This window comes from Diplotaxodon limnothrissa, linkage group LG17, assembly GCF_057381915.1.
Source record: "Diplotaxodon limnothrissa isolate DT_005_m linkage group LG17, D_limnothrissa_male_GT1.1, whole genome shotgun sequence".
In the NCBI taxonomy this organism is placed as follows: Eukaryota; Metazoa; Chordata; class Actinopteri; order Cichliformes; family Cichlidae; genus Diplotaxodon; species Diplotaxodon limnothrissa.
In genome coordinates, this window is record NC_140612.1 from 35797584 (window position 1) to 35816179 (window position 18596).

Here is an 18596-nt window from a genome sequence, read left to right on the forward strand (position 1 = left end):
TTGCTCATGTATGAAGGGGGTTGGCCTTCCACCGGAGCTTAAATTCTTTTGCTGTATCTGAGACACAGCTGGGCATCAAACAGCACACACCGCTTACATTAAGTAAGGAAGAAAAACAGCGAACAACAGGTTATCATCGCAATAATTTAATGGTAGTGCAGCGTTCAGTGGAATTCATGTTAAGACAGTAGCTTTCCAGTTTCTTTGGCAGCTCTCACCAAATCATGCTGGTGTAAAAAGCCCTTGCATTCACATTGTGAAATTGTACTTTAACATTTAAATACATTCAGTAAATGTACACCAACTGTATACCATGCAGAAGCTCTTGGATCTTTTAGTCATGCATTACAAATAAACTCATAGTACAAAATCCAATATGGACCCAAGAAACTTCTCAGTTGTGAGCAAGACACAACCCAAAATAAAAAACCACTGTATACAAACTCTGTGACATCACTTAACAACCAATCATGTGCCAATTTATGTGCACATACCATGCAGCGGTAGTATGACATCAAAAACTGAACGAAGCATTAGCTGCTTTAGTCCAGCAGGAATAAGAGTGGAATCTTAATAATCACCTGCATAGAGACATTTTTTTCTTTAAAGGCAGAATTTGCTTTAAAAACCTTGAGTGCAACAGCAACTCAGTGGAAAACAACACTTTTAAGTGTAAGGTGGCAACACTGGTGTACTGAAACTGAGCTCATGTCAAATATTTGCCCAGCTAATCTTCCTCTGACTATCCACCATCAATGCAGTAATATTGACTTTTTAAAGAATTTTTAATAAAGACTTTGTGGGAGTGATGCAGGAGCACAAAAACATTATCACTGGGGCTCCATGCATCTGAGCCCTTTAAATAAAGAAATAATAAAGGAAGCTTTGAGTAGCAGAGCTACTCTGTAGAGATGAGGTGGACGATCATTTGTATGATGCTGGAGCCACGGGGGCAGCTGCACAGGTCCATGCTCGGGTTTTTGATTTTATCCTCCAGAAGCAGGTCCAGCTCCCAGCGCAGCTCCTTCAAAAGCTCAGCCACCTGGATATAGTCACACAAGCACATGTAGTAACATATATGTTAACTTATATGTTGTAGTTGTTCAGTTGTCGTGCTTGCACTCTCCATAAAACTTGTTAAACCTTTAAAGCATATAAACTCTACACAGCTTGTACGCCCGTTGCAATACTAAGATCTGAGCCAGCTATAACTCTTTGATCATGTGATCAAAAAAAAATAAAAAATCAGATTCTCTGACCTCGTGTGAAGCAGCAGCAAATCGGATCCACCCATCATCCAGGGAGATGACAAACTCCCTTCTGTGCAGCTCCACGTTGACCTGTCCGCATCCAAACAGCACCAGCGGGTAAACAGACACCATGCTGCAGTCCCTGATGAAAACGCGACTCGTTTTCACCTTCTCATGGTAAACCAGGTACGGGCTGTTGTAGTGGCGAACCTGGTGCATAAAGAACAGAAAGGTGAGGCTTATTTCTCCTACAAGTTGTTTAGTTTGGAGCGTATCTTTTTTTCCCCCCCTAACCTCACCGTGTAGTTGACGGATGATGGATGCACGTGGACGTAACCGTCGTTCTTGGTCACAAAGCGGAGCTCGTTGGCTTTGGGTTGCATCTTCATCACTCCCGTGCCCGTCTTCTTATAAGTCCCTTGAGGAGCTCGTACCTGCAGGACATCAAGTGTGAATGTTTCATACTTCTGTTTGGCTTTCTGTTCTTTACTTGTATGACAAAGAGGGGGACTATGCCCACCTGGACCACGTTAGGATAGAGGGCAGCACACAGCATGGCGGACATCAGCCGGATGTTACTGGAATTTAGGTTTGCCTGAGATGCAAAATATTAGAATTTTTGAATTATTTTCTCCAAGATGAACCCTTGAATCACTGATTCAGTGATTTGTATGTGTCACCTCAGGGCCAGTAGCTTCCATGACCCCGTCTGTACCCTTGTAAGACATTTGCTCAATAATCCTGGCCTTCAGTCCCTCCTTGATGAAGCCAATGTCAGACAACAGCTCAGCAAACTGCCTCTTCAGACTGGCGATCTCCTGCCAAAGGTCACAATTCACCATTTCAAATATTATTCATATAAAACACACTGCTCGGGCCATTTGAAATTAAATCTGAATACATTGGAAGAACTTCATAAGCTTTAGCACTGCTTTAGATTTATATTCAAACAGAGAAGATCAGAATTATACTGTAGAGCAAGTGAGTTTATTGATTCTGGACAAGTGATTAAGTGCTTCTGGACACCACTGCCTCACCTGTAAACCCCGCCATGACAGGAAGTTCTCCCTGCAGTAGAGGAAGCTGGCACGGTGGCCATTCCTTGCTGCGGAGCACCATCCCTGCATAAAAAAAAAGAAAGTTTTTATATTATCTGTATGTATTTCAACATCTTTGAATTATCTTATCACAATAAGCGAACGCAGTAGGGACCTTGTATGCCTGCAACACAGCTAGATGGTCACTTTTAGCCACTGCAAACTCCACTTTCTTTTTATTTGCTTCCTCTCGCTTATCCCATGGAGACACCTGGAAGCAGACCAGATTTTCATTTCCATAAAATTAGACACTTGCATTACAAATATACATAATAAACAAATAAATGTCATTACGTAACCTCCTATCTGTTAAAAACCAACAGAAAAGATGAAGCAGCTCATTACTGCGCTGTGTACTATACTTGTAATTGTTAATGAGCCTAAAATCAGGGGCATGCTGCAGATGAACTGCACATAGCGTCTCTCAACAGAAACTAGCGCCTTCTTACAAATGGGGATTTGAAGGCCAGACTTGCAGCAATGGTGAGTGCTGGGTCAAGGCAGCGGAAGATGGCGCCGAACAGCATGAGCTTTCCGATGCGCACGTCGACAGGCAGGCAGGCCAGGTGGTAGCCCAGCGGGGTCAGCTTCTCATCTGTGGTCAGAGCTCCCAGGTCCTGAAGGCGCTGCTTGGCAGCGTCCAAGCTTCCCACTGACGGGGGCTCGATGAGCCGAGAGAAGACTGACTCCAGCGGCTGCTCTGCGAACACATCCAGGATCTTGATTCTGTTACAGAAAGGTCAGTGTTGTGAACAACCGTTTTGGAATTTCTCCAAATCAAATGCCATTTGCATTTTATAGTCAGAGTTATGTGGGAAAAACAGACGGCTCTACCGGAGACAGAGCTGCTCTAGTGGCACTCTCTGGATCTCAGGCAGCTGCTGCTCAGCCAGCTGGTGTTTAAAGCAGTGGCTGGTGAAGAGGTGGAAGCAGACCCCCGAGGCCACACGACCTGCTCGACCCCTTCTCTGCAGCGCGTTAGCTTGAGAAATCCACGTGTCCTCCAGGCTCTCCATGCTTTTAGATGAATCGTACCTGAAAGAAAAAAAAATATATATATATCAAGGGAGACTTAGAGATTTGTGGATTTGAGCATATATCAGTGCATCTTCATGTATCACAAAACCATTTTAATATGATTGCATGGGCCTTTTAAAAAAACAAGAAGTATAATTCACACAGTGTTGGGAGTAACGGAATACATGTACCGCCGTTGTCTAAGGAGCTTGGAAAGAAAAGCGTCTGGACTTCTTTGAGTTGCTTGAAGACGTTTCACCTCTCATCCGAGAAGCTTCTTCAGTTCTAAGGGTCAAGGGTGGAGAGTCCCAGATTTAAAACCCAGTGGGAGTTTCCCCCCAAAGAGGGACAAGGGACCCCCGATGATCCTCTACCTAATCACATGAGCTTTTCTTTCCAAGCTCCTTAGACTACGATGACCTGGATGACTGAGAACCGTCACAGACATGTACCGCCGTTACGTATTTAAAATACAAAATATGAGTAACTGTATTGCGTTACAGTTACCGTTTAAAAAGGTGGTATTGAGAATACAGTTACTTTGTTGAAATAAATGGATTACACCGTGGTTTTTTCCTGTTTCATATGTTAGGCTATGCCCTCTCTATTTTTGGTAATTCCACACCAGTGGAAATGCAAACAAAACACGCATTAAGATGACGTGAAGAAATATTTTTTTAAATTCTCTAACATGAATGCAATAGGCAGAGTGTTACAGGCATAGCCCTAAACAATGTAGCATCATGGGCAGTGTAGTCCGTGCTGCAGGGAAAATGGACTGCCATACCCGTTATGTGTCTGTGAGCGAGAGGGACGGAGAAAAAGGAGAGTGGAAAAGTACGAGTTATCACCGAGCCGAAAGCTGGAAGCATGTAAATATAATAATAACCACTGCAGCCAAAAGGAGTGCCTGACGAGCCCAGCTGTAAGTTAACTATTAAGACTCGACTGTACACTGTTCTGTTTTCCTCCGAAACAATAAGTTCCTTTGGAGCAGCCTTTCAACGCCTCTCTCTGTCTCTCGCTAGCAAAGTTGACCCAGACAACAAAGTAAAGATGGTTTTCGGCTACGAGCCCGACATGAACCTGATGTATTTGCCAGAGGTCCCTTTACTACGGTTCAGAGCCGCGGACCTGTTTTATATACGCGCGGAATAGTTTACTATACGAGATCGCTGCAAAAACTGCAGCCTGACCTAATGTCCACCCTACTGTTACTCATTTTATATTAAGATTTAAAAATCTGGTCGGTATTGGTATGGCGAGTAACCTTCAGTAATAGTAATAAATCACATTCATGTAGTTGTAAAAAAGCATAATAATATATTAAGTAATCCAAAGTATTCAGAAGACGTTACTCTCATTGAGTAACATAACAGAATACGTTACAAAATACATTTTGGGGCATGTATTCTGTAATCTGTAGTGGAATACATTTTAAAAGTAACCTTCCCAACACTGAATTCACAACCCGAAACTGTCAAAAATGAGAATTTAGGGCTAGCATAATAGAAGGTTACCTTTTCTCCTTCATTTTTCCGGAGTCGATGACATAAACCACGTCGTCGATGGTTACTGAGGTCTCAGCAATGTTGGTGGAGATGATGATCTTTGTGACACCATCTGGAGGCCGGCTAAAAACTGCTTGCTGCTCCTCATTGGACAATGTTGAGTGAAGGGGGTACACCACGCACCTGATGGGCATGACCAAAAGTTACAGTTAATGTGTTTCAGTCAAAAGTTTTCACACAAACAAACAAAAAAAACTGGTTCAGCTTTTAGCTTCATTTTATACACATACAATTGCAAACCAAGTGTTGCCATAAAACACACACAGACCTGGACGCGCCCCTGTTGTTGAACATTCTATTGGACTGAAGCTGCTCATAGAGCATCTTGATCTCAGCGAGGCCTGGCAAAAACACCAGCACTGCACCTGCAGACACAAAGCAACATAACCAGTGTTCAGCTTCACAGCTGTCCCCAATCCAGATCAGTACATCAGAGACTTACTGGCCACCTGTATATGGCAATGTTAACTGGACTGGCTCTTAGATAGAACAGAAAAGCGTTATATGAACACTCAAAGCGCTTTACACAACTTGTTCATTCAAACAAGTACTTTTTCTAAGCATATCTAACATTCACACATGCATTCATCGGAGAGCAACATAGAGTTAGTCTTGCCCAAGGATATTCGGCATGCAGACTGGAGCAGGACCGCCAACCTTCCAGTTGGCATGTGACCTGCTCTACCACCTGAGATTGCTTTGCTGTCAGTGTTGTTTTCTTACCAGGTGGGTAGTTGTGCTTTCCTTCTACTATCCACTCCAGCAGGCTTTCCACCAGGTCCATATTGATCTTGTCCAGGTCCATTGTGGCGATGGTTTTGAGCACAGACTTCTTAGTATCTGCATCAGCAACGCAAAATTTTAGATGTATGCCCTGATTGGCACTGGCAGCTTATCTGATTAAAACCTAAATATATTTTCATTTCACCTTTGTATCTGATGGTGAGATCCTGCAGGCTGAGCTGTTGGTCTGGGACCGAGTCTTTGACAAAGTCTTTATTACAGAAAGACATGAAGTTCCAGACATCTTCACTCAAATCATCTACCACGCAACTCAGGTCCCCTCTGCTTCGGGCACCCGTGGTTGACTGATTCTGTTTTCCTGAGCGCATGTAAGGGCTACCATCCTCAATGACATAGCTGGAAAAAAACAGCACAATACACAAACCGTTGTGTTACTACGCAAATTGTAAAGACAGTCTACGGTTTACTTAAATGTTTTAAAATGTATTTACCGAGTATTAGCAATGGCATCTTCAAGAAAAAACTGGTCAACAGGAAAGGTGCGCCCTGGAGCAACACACATTATTAGAATGAAGAGGGGAATGCATAGAATGAGGTGTAAGAATAGAATTAGTCAGTTCTGCTAATAGATTACCTGGTATGTGGATAGTAGGACAGTTATAGAAATAGTCAGAAAAGAGGTTTGCATTAAGAGTGGCACTCATGAGGATAATCTTCAAGTCAGGCCTTTGCACCATCAAGTCTTTGAGCACCAGAAGCAGAAAGTCACTGAAAATAACAAATTAAGAGACAAGAAACAAAGAAGCAGCTTAAAATTTTTTTTTCCAGGTTCATTTTTCCACATGTTACAATACAAGTGCCATTAAGCTGAAGTATTTCTGTCTCACCTCTCCTCTGTTCGCTCGTGCACCTCATCCACGATGACATGCGTGACTCCTCTGAGGTCTGCCTCACCCTCCAGTCTCCTCAGCAACACCCCTGTGGTGCAGTATAGCAGCCTGGTGACTGAAGTCTGATAAAAGGAGCAGTCAGTGTTGGAAGAGTATATAGTATTAATATAAAAAAAAAACAGACAACCAGAATGCTGTATTGTAGATGTTTTTATATCTGTATCTGTACCCTGACACTCTCCAGGCGGATCTGGTAGCCCACAGAGTTCCCCAGACACTCTGCGCGCTCCTGTGCCACTCTCTGAGCCACTGACATGGCAGAAATGCGGCGAGGCTGCGTGCAGATGATGTTGGCCACCTGCTCCGCGGGGCCACTCAAAGAGGCATCTAGAATGAACTGAGGAACCTGAGTGGTCTTACCACACCTGCAGAAAAGTCACATTAATTAAAAAACAAAACAAAAAAAAACACATGAAACACAGTCATGTTTAGGAACAGGCAATAATCACAGGCATGTTTAGCATCTTTTTTGTGAAGGTGAATTTTTATACTTCTTTCAAACTCGAGTCCTCTTTTATATTAAGCTTACACTGGACTTTGGTATAGGCCATCTGTTCAGCCACAGCAGGTTTCTGTCTAAGTTTATATATGATTTTTATATTATATGATGATCAAATTGAACCATTTATCCTTAACCATTTTCATACAAAACCCAGACTACAAAAGAATGAGTTTAGAACAATGTGAAACCTGAGCTTTTGGTTCATTGAGATTACCTATGTACATACACTGATCTCTCCAAAAGTTGATTCTGTTCATCTGGACGTAGCGTTTTGTGGGAGAAACGTTTCGTCACTCATCCAAGTGACTTCTTCAGTCTCAGCTGACTGCAGGTTTTCCCAAATCTTATAAACAGTAAATTTGCATAATAACTGAAACCAGCCCACTGAAGGAACAATGGGCTGGGAGGTCAGTTCCTTAATCATAATTATGCAAATTCTCATGACCATTTCTCATGACCAAATTCTCAACAACCACTGACCAAAACCCACTGATCAATGGCCATGAGTACCATTCACAGAGAGTTGGGGAATGGCTGCAATCACAGCATTGTAAGATGGCGAAAGATGTACCCTTAGGCCCCCTCGATTCAGAGATGGTTTTTCCCTTTTCACGTAAATGGCCTCCTTGACTCCGCGCTCAAACCAGCGTTCCTCTCTGTCCTAAGGGTACATCTTTCGAGACGATACACTGATCTCATTATTTAAAACTTCAAATAATTATAACAATATAACAGCAGATATGACAAAAAGTAAGGAAAGCCATAGTAGATCTCATTTATAAACTTTCAATTTTAATATATCTGATGTAAATGTTTTTAATTCCATACAAGCTAAAACCCTTCATATATCCATACATCACATTTGACTTGCTATTGGTTGGGGAAAAAAGGCTGAAAGGGTGGATCAGTATCATTAAAATATATTTTTTCTTTAATTTATAAGTCACGGTAAAACTCTGGGACCTACCCAGTCATGCCACTGATCACCAGCACCTGACACTGGTCCAGTACATCTAGGATGTGCTCTTTCTCTTGCCAAGCTGGAAGATTCTTCCTCTGTTCAAGCATAGAACTGTAGCGTCTGGAGGACTGGTTTGACAGAGGAACCAAAGGAAATCGGAAACAGATTACAAAGGATGCATCATACTGAGAAGGATTTGGAGGAAGAAAAACCAAAAAAAATATACACATTTTTTTCCTAAGACCCACCTGTTTCCTACTGAACTCTTTGCACAGCTTGCTGTTTTCTAGCAGCAGATTGCCCATCGTATTGTGCTTTTTCACCATGTTCCTCTTTAGCTTGACGTAACTGTCGTTCTTAACTGGAACTGCGTGGTCCCTCTCATCCTCGTCTTTCTCATCCAGCTCTTCTGCATCCACTGTCCGTTTTACTAAAAAGTGAGCAGAATTAAATACAGCTCTCTATTGTATAAAGAAACGACAGAAAATATATAGCAAAAATGTACATTTCTATCCGACTTACTATCTGTGGTCCTTGGGTTGCTAGATGCAGCAGCACTCCCGCTGTTTGCATGGTTACTACTGCTGGTGATGGCATTCATGCTCTCCTCAGAAGCTTTGCTCCTTACAGTTTTACTCTTTGCTATGGCAAGAAAGGGTGGAGGAACAGCAATCACAGGAGGTGGGGTGCTGTATTTGTGATGCCGTATGGACAATAGTTCTTTCATGGTATTTTCATCCTCACACAAGGTTATCAGGGTGTAAACAACAGGCTGGTTGCTTTCTGCTGCAGACAATGCCTCTCCAAGTAATCTCTCAGTCACATGGAGCCTCCCCGCAGCGCAGAGAGACTCATCATTGGTACTGAAGGCAACTATTGGTGCTTGAAAAGGGTAACGGTTCCCTTTGGGGAAACGAACTTCCAGCTCATACTCAGGAGGAGAATAGCTGCTGACACCAGGCTGGCCTGGGCCTTTCAGGTCCGAGGAACCAGCCTCAGACATGTCTTTTTTGGGAAATTCATGTTTGAACCAACATTTGTTTCCATAGCGGCAGCCTTGACCTTTCATGTAGAATTTGCAGATGTCACCGATGTTTGGAGCTCCTCCACCTACCACTCCTCCTTTCTTAACAGGAGATCGTGAGAGGAACGACAGGTCCAGGGTTACTGTCCATACAGCATTGGCAATGCGCTCACTGAAGCGATCGCCATAAATAGCAGCTAGAGCCAAGGCCTCCTCCTGCTTTTGGTTTACACACTCATCCAAAGGCACCTCATCAAGTCCATCAGGGGAAACTGCTTTCTGACCATAGCGCTCAGTGAAAATCTGTTGGAGGAGCTGTTCCAAAGTTGCCCCAAACTCTCCTCCACCAGCTTCCAGCGCCTGTTTGCTGCGCTCCCTGTCAAAACCATATCTACACAGAGGAAATTATGAGAAAGCAATGGGTTAGAAGCTAATTATATTTACACACAAAAGCACCGATTCAGAACATCTGATTTAGCTCATAGGTAAGGTTCTGGAAATAAAACAAAATTTGAAATCACCTGCAGAGCTTTCCTATGGCAAATAAGGAGATAACAGGTTCAGGGCTGGGCTGTTCATCCTCATATTCTAGGTCAAATGTTGGGCTCTCTGCTTTCTGCACAGGCTCATCATTTGTGGCCCAAAACTGGCCTTCCTCACGGTAATCCAATTCATCAAATTCCTCTTCTTCCTCCTCATCTAGCCCGGAATAATCTGAACCAGAATCACTAAGGAACAAACAGAGGGTTGCATGAGTTTATTTCCTAGCTTTCTAATTGTTCTTTTCAAACAAGTGCGTATGTACTTACTCATACAGTTCATCAGAGTCCTGTGTCTGTAAAATCCTCAGCAACTCCTTGAGTTGTTCCTGGTTCGCATTAGTCATGAAGATCTTCTGCAACGGCATACTGCTCACCTCTGGTCTGATGCATTCACTGACCTTTGAGTGCATCCTGGTACTCGTCAAGGACCTTGGCAGAGCCTTGCTACTACTTTTCCCATTTCGGTCTCGATCTCTAGCTTTCTTTCCTCCTCGACCACCATCCCCGCCACCAGCATGGGCGCCACCACCTCGTCCTTTATTTGATCTGCAGACAGAATGAGACACGAGGCAAAATGATAGGAAATCAACTGAAGCCGAGCACACAAACCTAAATATTTCTTCAATATAAATTAACACCTGCTGAAATAAGAGGGTCCAAAATCAAGGTTGAAATCATCCCCGTCATCCCAGAGCCTGGTTCCTCCTTTCCGATTTCCTCCTCCTCCTCTTTGTTTATTAAATCTTCCACCTCCTCTGTTGGGCTTCCCACCTCTTCTCCTTGCGTTCATTTCTCTACCAAAGGACACACGAACAGTTTCATTACATAAACACCAGTACAAATACAAAATTGACTATTAAAAAAGAAAAAAAAATCACTGCTGTCAGAATATACTTACACTCAATCAGTGTCCAATCATAGCAGAAAACAATCTGCGAAAAGAGACATTAAAAAGCATGGTCTGAATAAATTTTTCCAACCCTGGGAGTATACCCCCCCAAAAAAAACCTAGATGAGGGAGAGAGAGCTACTGGTTGCGGACCCGGGAAGAGCAGGCAGCTACTACTGTCCACCCTCTGCAGAGCACAGTCACACATCGCTGTGGGCTGGCTGGCACTTCAATTCAAGTGCGAGCAATGAGATGGTGGCTGACACACAGCGCTGGTGGCTACAATTATGCAATCAAACTTAACGTGCAGACTAACAACCCAGTCAGGGCGATGACCGATTAACCCCACGGCTAGGTGGCTGGCTACAGGCAAAGTACAAAAGACCAGAACATATAAGGAATAATGTGGAAGTAAGGTGCTGCACGTTAATCATCTTCAAGTATAAGGAGTCGGCTAGCTAACGAGCTAACAGCTAGCAAGCACACTCATCACTTTTAATGTAACAGTAAGCTAACTGAAAAAAGCCTCCCGGCAAGGCAAGTCAGTGAATCTAAATGCTTTAAAAATGTCAAAAAGTATAGAGCCGTGTTATAATCGGTAAAGTGCGCAATAAACTGAAAAACGAAACTTTAATAACAATTGCGAACAAACCTGAACCAGCTGCTCTGACCACCGGTAGCCTGCATCTCTTCTATTGGCCCAAACTCTTGAGTTCAACGTTTCTTTTCCGGTTTACGTTCGCGCTTAGAAAAAAAAACACAATAAAAAGTTAGCAAACAGTATCTCTCGGTCACTCGACAAGGTTAAAGTCCAAGGTTTTAGCGGCGGTAAGCCTTTCTTCTTGTTATTTAAAAACGGTAGTTTAATAAAACGCATTTAGAGCGTCGCACAAGCCATTAAAGATATTACTTTGCACCAATTCCGTAACTATGGTAACAAGGGCTAGCCTCTAGCTGCCTTTAAAACACAGGACCCCCGGCTTACTGGCAGCATTAGCTCCATTTAAGGGCAAGTAAAAGTGAACAGTTACAGTGCGGTTGTAACTTGTGTCATAGTCACAACTTTCTAATCAGCTGTCTGACTTTTCACATTGAAGAAGTTGGCCAGAACACAGCATTTGCTCTCGGCTCTGACAACCATCTGCCAGCTGGGGGAAGCTGTCACGGATGTCTGGTAGAGTGTGATTGTGAAGATATGAGTTCTAACACCTAGTCTGCGCACACTCACACACACACAAACCCTGTTCTGATTCGGTGTGATTTTCATTTTCAGATAAGAAAGGAAGCGATTCTTTGAACACTGATGGTAAATATCCTCTTCGCGCCACAGTTTGCGCATTCTTGTGACAGCGTGAATAAATGTGTATTTGTTTACAGGGGGTGGACCTCTAAAAGTCTCCTACATTTTTCCAAACGGAGACAGATATGGTAAGTTATAGCTGGCTGATGATCCAGCTTTACACGTGAAACATTTCCACGTGTAAAAATCTTGGGAAGAAGAGACCTAATTCTTGGTTAAAGCAATACACAATGCCTCAATGTGACTGCTCAGATGAAATTTAAGTCTATGCTAATTATGTATGAACCTCTGTTCTCCACAGAGGGAGAGTGCAGCAGGTCTGCATATGGAGCACTGGTGAGGAGCGGTGCTGGTAAACACACCTCAGCAAGTGGCATCACATACACTGGAGAGTGGCATGAGGACAAAGTATGCAATTACTGCCTCAAACATCAGTTATTTTTACCATGTGGTTAAACAAACATAATCTCCCTCTCTGTCGCTCTCCCAGATGCATGGTAGAGGGACCATGCAGTATCCCTCTGGAGCACAATATGAAGGAGAATTCAAAGACAACATGTACAACGGCACAGGAACATACACCTTCCCAGATGGTTCTATGTGTAAAGGTCACTTTCATAATAACAGGTAAAAAAAATGCCTTTTTAAAAATATTTTCTGGAAAAAAAATCAGATAAATATTAAAGACAACTATTATATGAGAGTTTTTATTTTAAAAGACACAAACATGTCATTTGGGAGTTTGCACAGGAGATGCAATTGACCAAACAAGAAATCCCAGACAAACCTAGTACAGTTCTTAAAGCACCTGACGATCAGATGAGATTTAAAGTTACATTGCTTAGTATGGGGACGATTCAAATGCAGGATGTGGGAATAAACAAAAAATCCTAAATTCAAACTGGATTCTTCTAATCTTATGATTATACAGTCCAACCTGGGAACCAAAATATAGCCAACGCAAAGATATGACAATGACAAGGTTGAAAAACAGGTCAGTATATATGCACAAGTGATCGACTGAGGATGAGAAACAGGTGGGGAACCAAGCACAGGTGAAAGTAATCAAGCAAAGACAACCACAACCAGAGAAGCAGGCGCGAATGAAAGAGTGAAACCTGACATATTAGGAAACCAACTATCAAAGTAAAGCAGGAAATAGCTAAAGGACAAATTATAAACACTGAAATAATAAGACTTAACACTAAAACATGATAATAAGTAGAAGGTGCTACTACATAGACAAAACAGTGGGGAAGTCAGGGAAACACTAGGAAGACTTGAATAACAGTAAAATCAAAGCAGGAACCAAAAGAGGAATTTAAATGATCTCAGCTGGTGATATAAAAAAAAGCATAAATCAACCTGCTCTAAATCAATTTTACGCTGCAGCTTCTTGAACACAGAGTAGAACATTGATTAGTTACATCTTTATTTGCATATTTCCACATTCTTTATATTCTGTTCATGTGACAATTTCTGTGATTGGAGTGGTTTCTGCTCAATTAATCTTTTTTAGTCTTAAGAATAGTCAAGCATGAGGCAGAAAGTACCCGTTTTTTTCCCAGCTGGAGTTCTTAGGTTTGATTAAGCCAGCTAACACAAAGGAAACCTGGCTATGTTAAACTTCCTTCATAGGTCAAACCCCAGGACCCCGACATAATAAATTGAAAGAATATATGGTAACAACAACTGTTTGGATGAACTGTATCCAGACCAGACTGAAATTTATCTTTCCTTATTTTTATTTATTGTACGCGTTTAGCTACAATATTGTGTAACCCAGTAGTTGTTGTTTCTTCGGTTCTTTGGCTTCGTTTGGTTCAAGCAGATGAAATTGAAGATTTTAGCTGTTTTTACTGGTGTGTTCCAGGTTGGAGGGAGATGGGGCCTTCATTAGCGCACAGGGACTGTTCTGGACGGGGGAGTTCCACGGCAAAGCAGCGCTTGGACTCAAATTGGAACACAATCTTTAGGCAAAACAAATACCACACTTTGGCACATATATCTATAACATTAAAATGTAACTGCATCAGACAACAAACTTCTTCTGTATTTTGTTTTTCATACAAGATCTTGTGCACATTTTCTTTCACTTCATATATTAGTGGGTGACAGTCGCTGGCATAAGTGAGTCAAGTATCTACAATACTATGTCTTGACTCTTTGTGAGAGTGAAGGACAAGTGCAGGGTAATTTTATTATCACTGCACCACCATCCAATCCCAGAGGGGCTCATGTCCCCATCCATAACAGCTGTACCCAAACTGCTGGAACATTGGCCTGGGGAAGAGTGAGTATGTGGTCATTTTGACCTTCAGTGTGTGTACACACAGCTTTGTGTGTGAACTGGCTTTCTGCCCCACATAACCCCTCCGACAAATTAAAATGAGTCGACAAACAAACACAAGTGTTCAACACTGTTTAATAAGCAACTCTGCAACTCTGATATCGTAATCTGTCACTCTATCGTATAATGCCTCTATGGATGTGTAATTGCACATACCCCTGAACGTCTTCAGTGTCGAGTATTTACTGGATCTAGAATATGCAGATATGGAAGTGTGAGTAACAAAAAACACATATATACGGTAATAACGTCCATACAATACTAAACACTTCTGGTGAAATATTACCCTAGATACAATAAACGGCAATTTTCACTGATTGTACAGTTTTCAGGTAGAAAAAAAAAACAACATTTTTTTTTGCATTCCAAGTCTTCAGTATGGACTTGAATGCAGATAGCAGAAACAAGAGAATAAAAACAGGAAATGGCACTCAAATTTGGCACAAGATACAAAAAGAAATAAACATTACATCTGAACTTTAAGTGCGACCAACACTCACAATGAGCTACTGTGTTTTTGTGACGATGCACAGCTTATGCAGTAAATGTTTAGAGGTTCAGGTGTATCAGAATGTATATTCCTCTTTACAGGTAGTGAGCCAGAGAATGGCAAGGAAGCTTTTAAAACTGTTGTCATATATATATATATATATATATCATCTCCATAAACCTGAGAATCTATAAAGTATACAATATTATTGTTAAAGATATCGCCTTCCTGAAGAAGAAAACAAAAACAGAATCCTGTGTGGTGCACAACACTGTACGAGTGACTGTACGAGAAACAAAAAAAACTTTTCTTACTGGACTGGAAAGACATTAACACGTGAACACAGAACAGAACCATGGTCATGCACATTTCAACAAGACTGAGTATCAAAATTATTTCTATACAGAGATAATACGTAACAGTTTGTAACCCCTCAAAGCAAGTAGATAACAATCTGAAACAATCAACAATTGTACAAAAACAAAAGTACATGCTTTTTGTCCTTTGTGCTTGTTTGTGTGCTTAAGTAAAGACATATCCAGGAATCAAGGTGCTCACCTCTGAAGCATCGTTTAGGCAGTCGCATCTACAGAAAGTTGCACCATTATTGTGACAACCGCCACCACCAGTGTGGTTCACATGTTGTGCTGTTGTTGAGTGGAAGTGGGGCGTCAGTTAACGGAATGGCCACTGTTCCGATCATGGGTTCGAATAACTCCAGATGGTTCGATAGAAAAGCTCAGGGAAGCAAGCAGACACAGTCCAGCCAAGACAACAAATTCGTTTTCACTCTAGAGGTCTTTTTGCTTTAAAATAAACAAATTACAACTTTTGGAAACACTTCATAAAACATTTTTTGTTTGGTTTTTAATGTCTTGCTTCTTTGTGGCGTGCCAAGACAAAACAGACACACTATCGACCTTTAAGTCTGTGGAGGACAAAGAGTGCCAAACTAAACAATCAATAAAAAAAATGCTCCATTATTTAGATGAAAAACCTTTTAAATTGCCTTAACTTAGTTATAAAAAGGGACAATTACATTATTTTATTTGAATTTCTTCTGTGTGTGTAAATTTCTCTATTCACAACAGCCAAGAAAAGACACGATCAAGACAGACTTGTGGACTTTCCAATATGTCCATAATATTGAATAATAATGTTTGCAAATATCTGTCAGAACTATGTCTCAAAATGTTTTTTATTGAATAGGTTTCTGGTGCATTGAGAGAAACTATTTTGTGTTTGTTTATGTATTAATATTTGTTTGAGTATTTCTCTGTTTGCATTGTTACCACAATAATCCAAAGACATCCCGAAGCTGTAAAGTCATAGAAAATAAACAAAGAAAAATAGACTTTAACGTCAAAGCTTTGACATTTAGGAAACAAAGATATTTTTTTTTTAAAGACAATTTTGGACTTGTTTTTCAAATACTGCACATATTTATTTATTTCCAATTAAATTTAAATCCTTAATCAATTTGTTAAACATGTACTAAAAATAGCAGGCTCCAGCCCCCCGTGACCCTGACAGGGAAAAGCAGAAGAGAATGGATGGAATTTACTAAAAATATTTGTTTTAAATCGTGAATGTATTTCAGTGTTATTTCCGCCTTAGTGTCTACGATTTCAAGCAGCTTTCTGACTGTTCAAGTTGAGCCTGGCATTAACTAACCAAAAGACACGACGATGATCTTATGATGAACTTGAAATTACAGCTGCCTGCTCAATTTGCATAACATAAGAAGATATTTATTGAGAAATGAAAAGGTTGTAGTTGAAACATAATAAATGGATAAATAAACAAATGAACAACAAGAAATAAATGGATAAATTGGCAAATATGAGAATAAATGCACGAGTAAATAAATGCTATGCCTATATTTTTGGTATATTTTAAAGAATATTAATTAACTGAGTCACTCATTTTTTTTTAATTTAGTTCTAATCTTGGCAGTTTTGGTCTTCCATATAGGTAAAAAAAACCTTCCCCATTCCACAGTCAATAACAAATTCAAACAAGTGATACACAGGTCATATTATGGCTCAGTCACACTTGAGTGAAACTACAACTATAACCTCATTGTGACTGGGAGAAATGAATAATTGCCCAGGAGCTGCACTGAATTTTTCACATTCGCCAACCAATTGCAAGCATTTGTGGTGACCCACTGGGGAGATCGAGAGTGCAACGCCCCTACGTCTGTGCAACCAGTCCCAATTGTAACTGCCGAGGTCGCCTGCCGGGAGAAAACCTGTTTTTAAACAGTCGTTGTCCAATTCAAGACTGACTGCCAGACAAACAGAAAAAGGTTTGCAAATTATTGTCCGTTTAGAAATGCAGACAAATTACCAACATGTTGCAATCTGAGCCAGTTTGTTTTGTTTTCAACAGAGAACTCAAAACAACTGGCTTTCAACTGACTGCATTTTGTTAAATTCCTGTGTAATTTTCAGTAAAAATTGCTGTCCTGCAGCAATTACGTCACCATTTCTGAATTTGTATTTCAGATCTTTGAGGTTCTGGCTGGACTCTTAATCTAAGCAGTGATGTCCTATGTCTGTAGATAGCAACAGATTTGCAGTTTTCACTGATTTATCTTAGCTGATTGCTTTATTATCACAAACGCATTGCATTTAATTTCCAACTTGACCATATTCAGTGACAGACTGATAGAAGACTGACTCCATCTTGTTGCTGGTTCGTCAATATCTTTGTTCTTGGCACACCACAGTGGCTTTGAAGACAGCGACTGACTGTGAGTGGTTGCAGGCTTGGTCTGCACCTTTTGAAGGAACCATTTCAAAAGCAAGTTCATTGCACACGGTTGCAATAATTGTGGTCACACTGCGACCTCCAACCAATGTTTTCCCCAGTGTGACTGTAGCGTTACAGCTTCATTCAAAGTGATATGAAAAACTGAAGCGTTTTGATAAAAAGTACATCCAATTAGCTTCTGTGACCTCTTCATCTCTCACGACATGTATCGAAACAAACCCTGGAGGACATCAGTAATTATAGGTTTGACGTTGCTAAAAATGAAGCTAAGATATTTGGAATAGCAGGATTTCTGTATATAAGGTTAATTTTCTACTTAAAAATACAGATATATATTTTTTTAGGACAAAACATTTTGTTTTTTAAACTCACATCTCCCATTTTTTCAGATTTCCTTCTCCACACAAAGACTTTTACACATCCACAGAACAAACCCATACACTAATACGCTGGTATATTTCTCTTTAGTTTTTTTGGTGCCTTCGGAGCAAAGAGCTCCCATTTCTACATTTGGACTATCATAACCCTGTGGCTCCATTTCTCTTTTATACAAAATATATAATAGAAATGTTTAAACCCATCACCGACAATCCACAATCTCTATACCTACAGTAGGCTCTGTGTTAAATTTAAAAAAAAGGTTCTTTCAAACAATCATTTATCACGTAATGTTTAGAACACACGTTGATACAAATAAAGAGGAAAACATCACTGAGGAATCAGAAGAGCACCGACGTGTTAAAAAAAGGGACATGGTGTAGAAATCGATGTTTTTGTTGTCTAACATGGGGGCGGGGCAGTATAACTGGCCAAAAAAAACAGTTTCCTGCTACAGCGATACCAGGTGTTTCTTATAACTGCTACCTCTGTTCTTGCCGGTCATGTGTGTTCATAGTAGTTATAGGCACATGTCAGTGTGTGGCACTCTTTAATTGGATCCATTTTACAACTCATCTTTGATCCTCTTGTCATTTCTTCCATTGCTGCATGCAGCTGCCAGCTCCTTCTTCCCGCTGGCGCTGCTTGGTACGACCTCCTTAAACCACTCCCAAGAGGCTCAATGTGTGACCTTCGCACAGTTACATCCACCCCACGCCCTCATGCCCCCTCTCTTCCCTCCCTCCCCATACG

General features: G+C 41.1%; 2 protein-coding genes across 2 annotated transcripts; one reads left to right on the plus strand and one right to left on the minus strand.

Moving 5' to 3' along the window:
* Positions 1-140: 140 nt before the first annotated feature.
* On the minus strand, positions 141-11235 carry dhx57 (DEAH (Asp-Glu-Ala-Asp/His) box polypeptide 57). Its single transcript, XM_085376887.1, has 25 exons — positions 11200-11235; positions 10557-10590; positions 10297-10452; positions 9926-10204; positions 9638-9844; positions 8615-9507; positions 8341-8522; positions 8099-8220; positions 6799-6994; positions 6567-6691; positions 6314-6447; positions 6171-6225; positions 5864-6075; positions 5659-5775; positions 5204-5300; positions 4885-5058; positions 3182-3382; positions 2797-3073; positions 2463-2558; positions 2288-2371; positions 1931-2068; positions 1771-1845; positions 1550-1684; positions 1260-1460; positions 141-1042 (listed from the first exon to the last, which is right to left on the minus strand). Exons 3-25 carry the CDS (start codon positions 10446-10448, stop codon positions 899-901), a joined length of 4296 nt encoding a protein of 1431 aa, XP_085233013.1. The 5' UTR covers positions 10449-10452; positions 10557-10590; positions 11200-11235; the 3' UTR covers positions 141-898.
* A 396-nt stretch (positions 11236-11631) lies between these two features.
* Positions 11632-13876, plus strand: morn2 (MORN repeat containing 2). The gene is made up of 6 exons (XM_085376479.1): positions 11632-11721; positions 11821-11853; positions 11925-11975; positions 12149-12255; positions 12338-12474; positions 13721-13876. The coding sequence occupies exons 1-6, from the start codon at positions 11715-11717 to the stop codon at positions 13821-13823; spliced, it is 438 nt and encodes a 145-aa protein (XP_085232605.1). The 5' UTR covers positions 11632-11714; the 3' UTR covers positions 13824-13876.
* The last annotated feature ends 4720 nt before the right edge of the window (positions 13877-18596 follow it).

Bases quoted from the DNA above. Each gene is read 5' to 3' on its own strand.
- dhx57 (XM_085376887.1), bottom strand. From the start codon at position 10,448: ATGAACGCAAGGAGAAGAGGTGGGAAGCCCAACAGAGGAGGTGGAAGA. The intron at 6,226-6,313 runs GTAATCTATTAG...GTGTTGCTCCAG, and splicing joins TCCTACTATCCACATACCAG to GGCGCACCTTTCCTGTTGAC. The intron at 3,383-4,884 runs GTAACCTTCTAT...TTTTTCTTTCAG, and splicing joins GGAAAAATGAAGGAGAAAAG to GTACGATTCATCTAAAAGCA.
- morn2 (XM_085376479.1), top strand. The intron at 11,976-12,148 runs GTAAGTTATAGC...TGTTCTCCACAG, and splicing joins TCCAAACGGAGACAGATATG to AGGGAGAGTGCAGCAGGTCT. The intron at 12,256-12,337 runs GTATGCAATTAC...TCGCTCTCCCAG, and splicing joins GAGAGTGGCATGAGGACAAA to ATGCATGGTAGAGGGACCAT.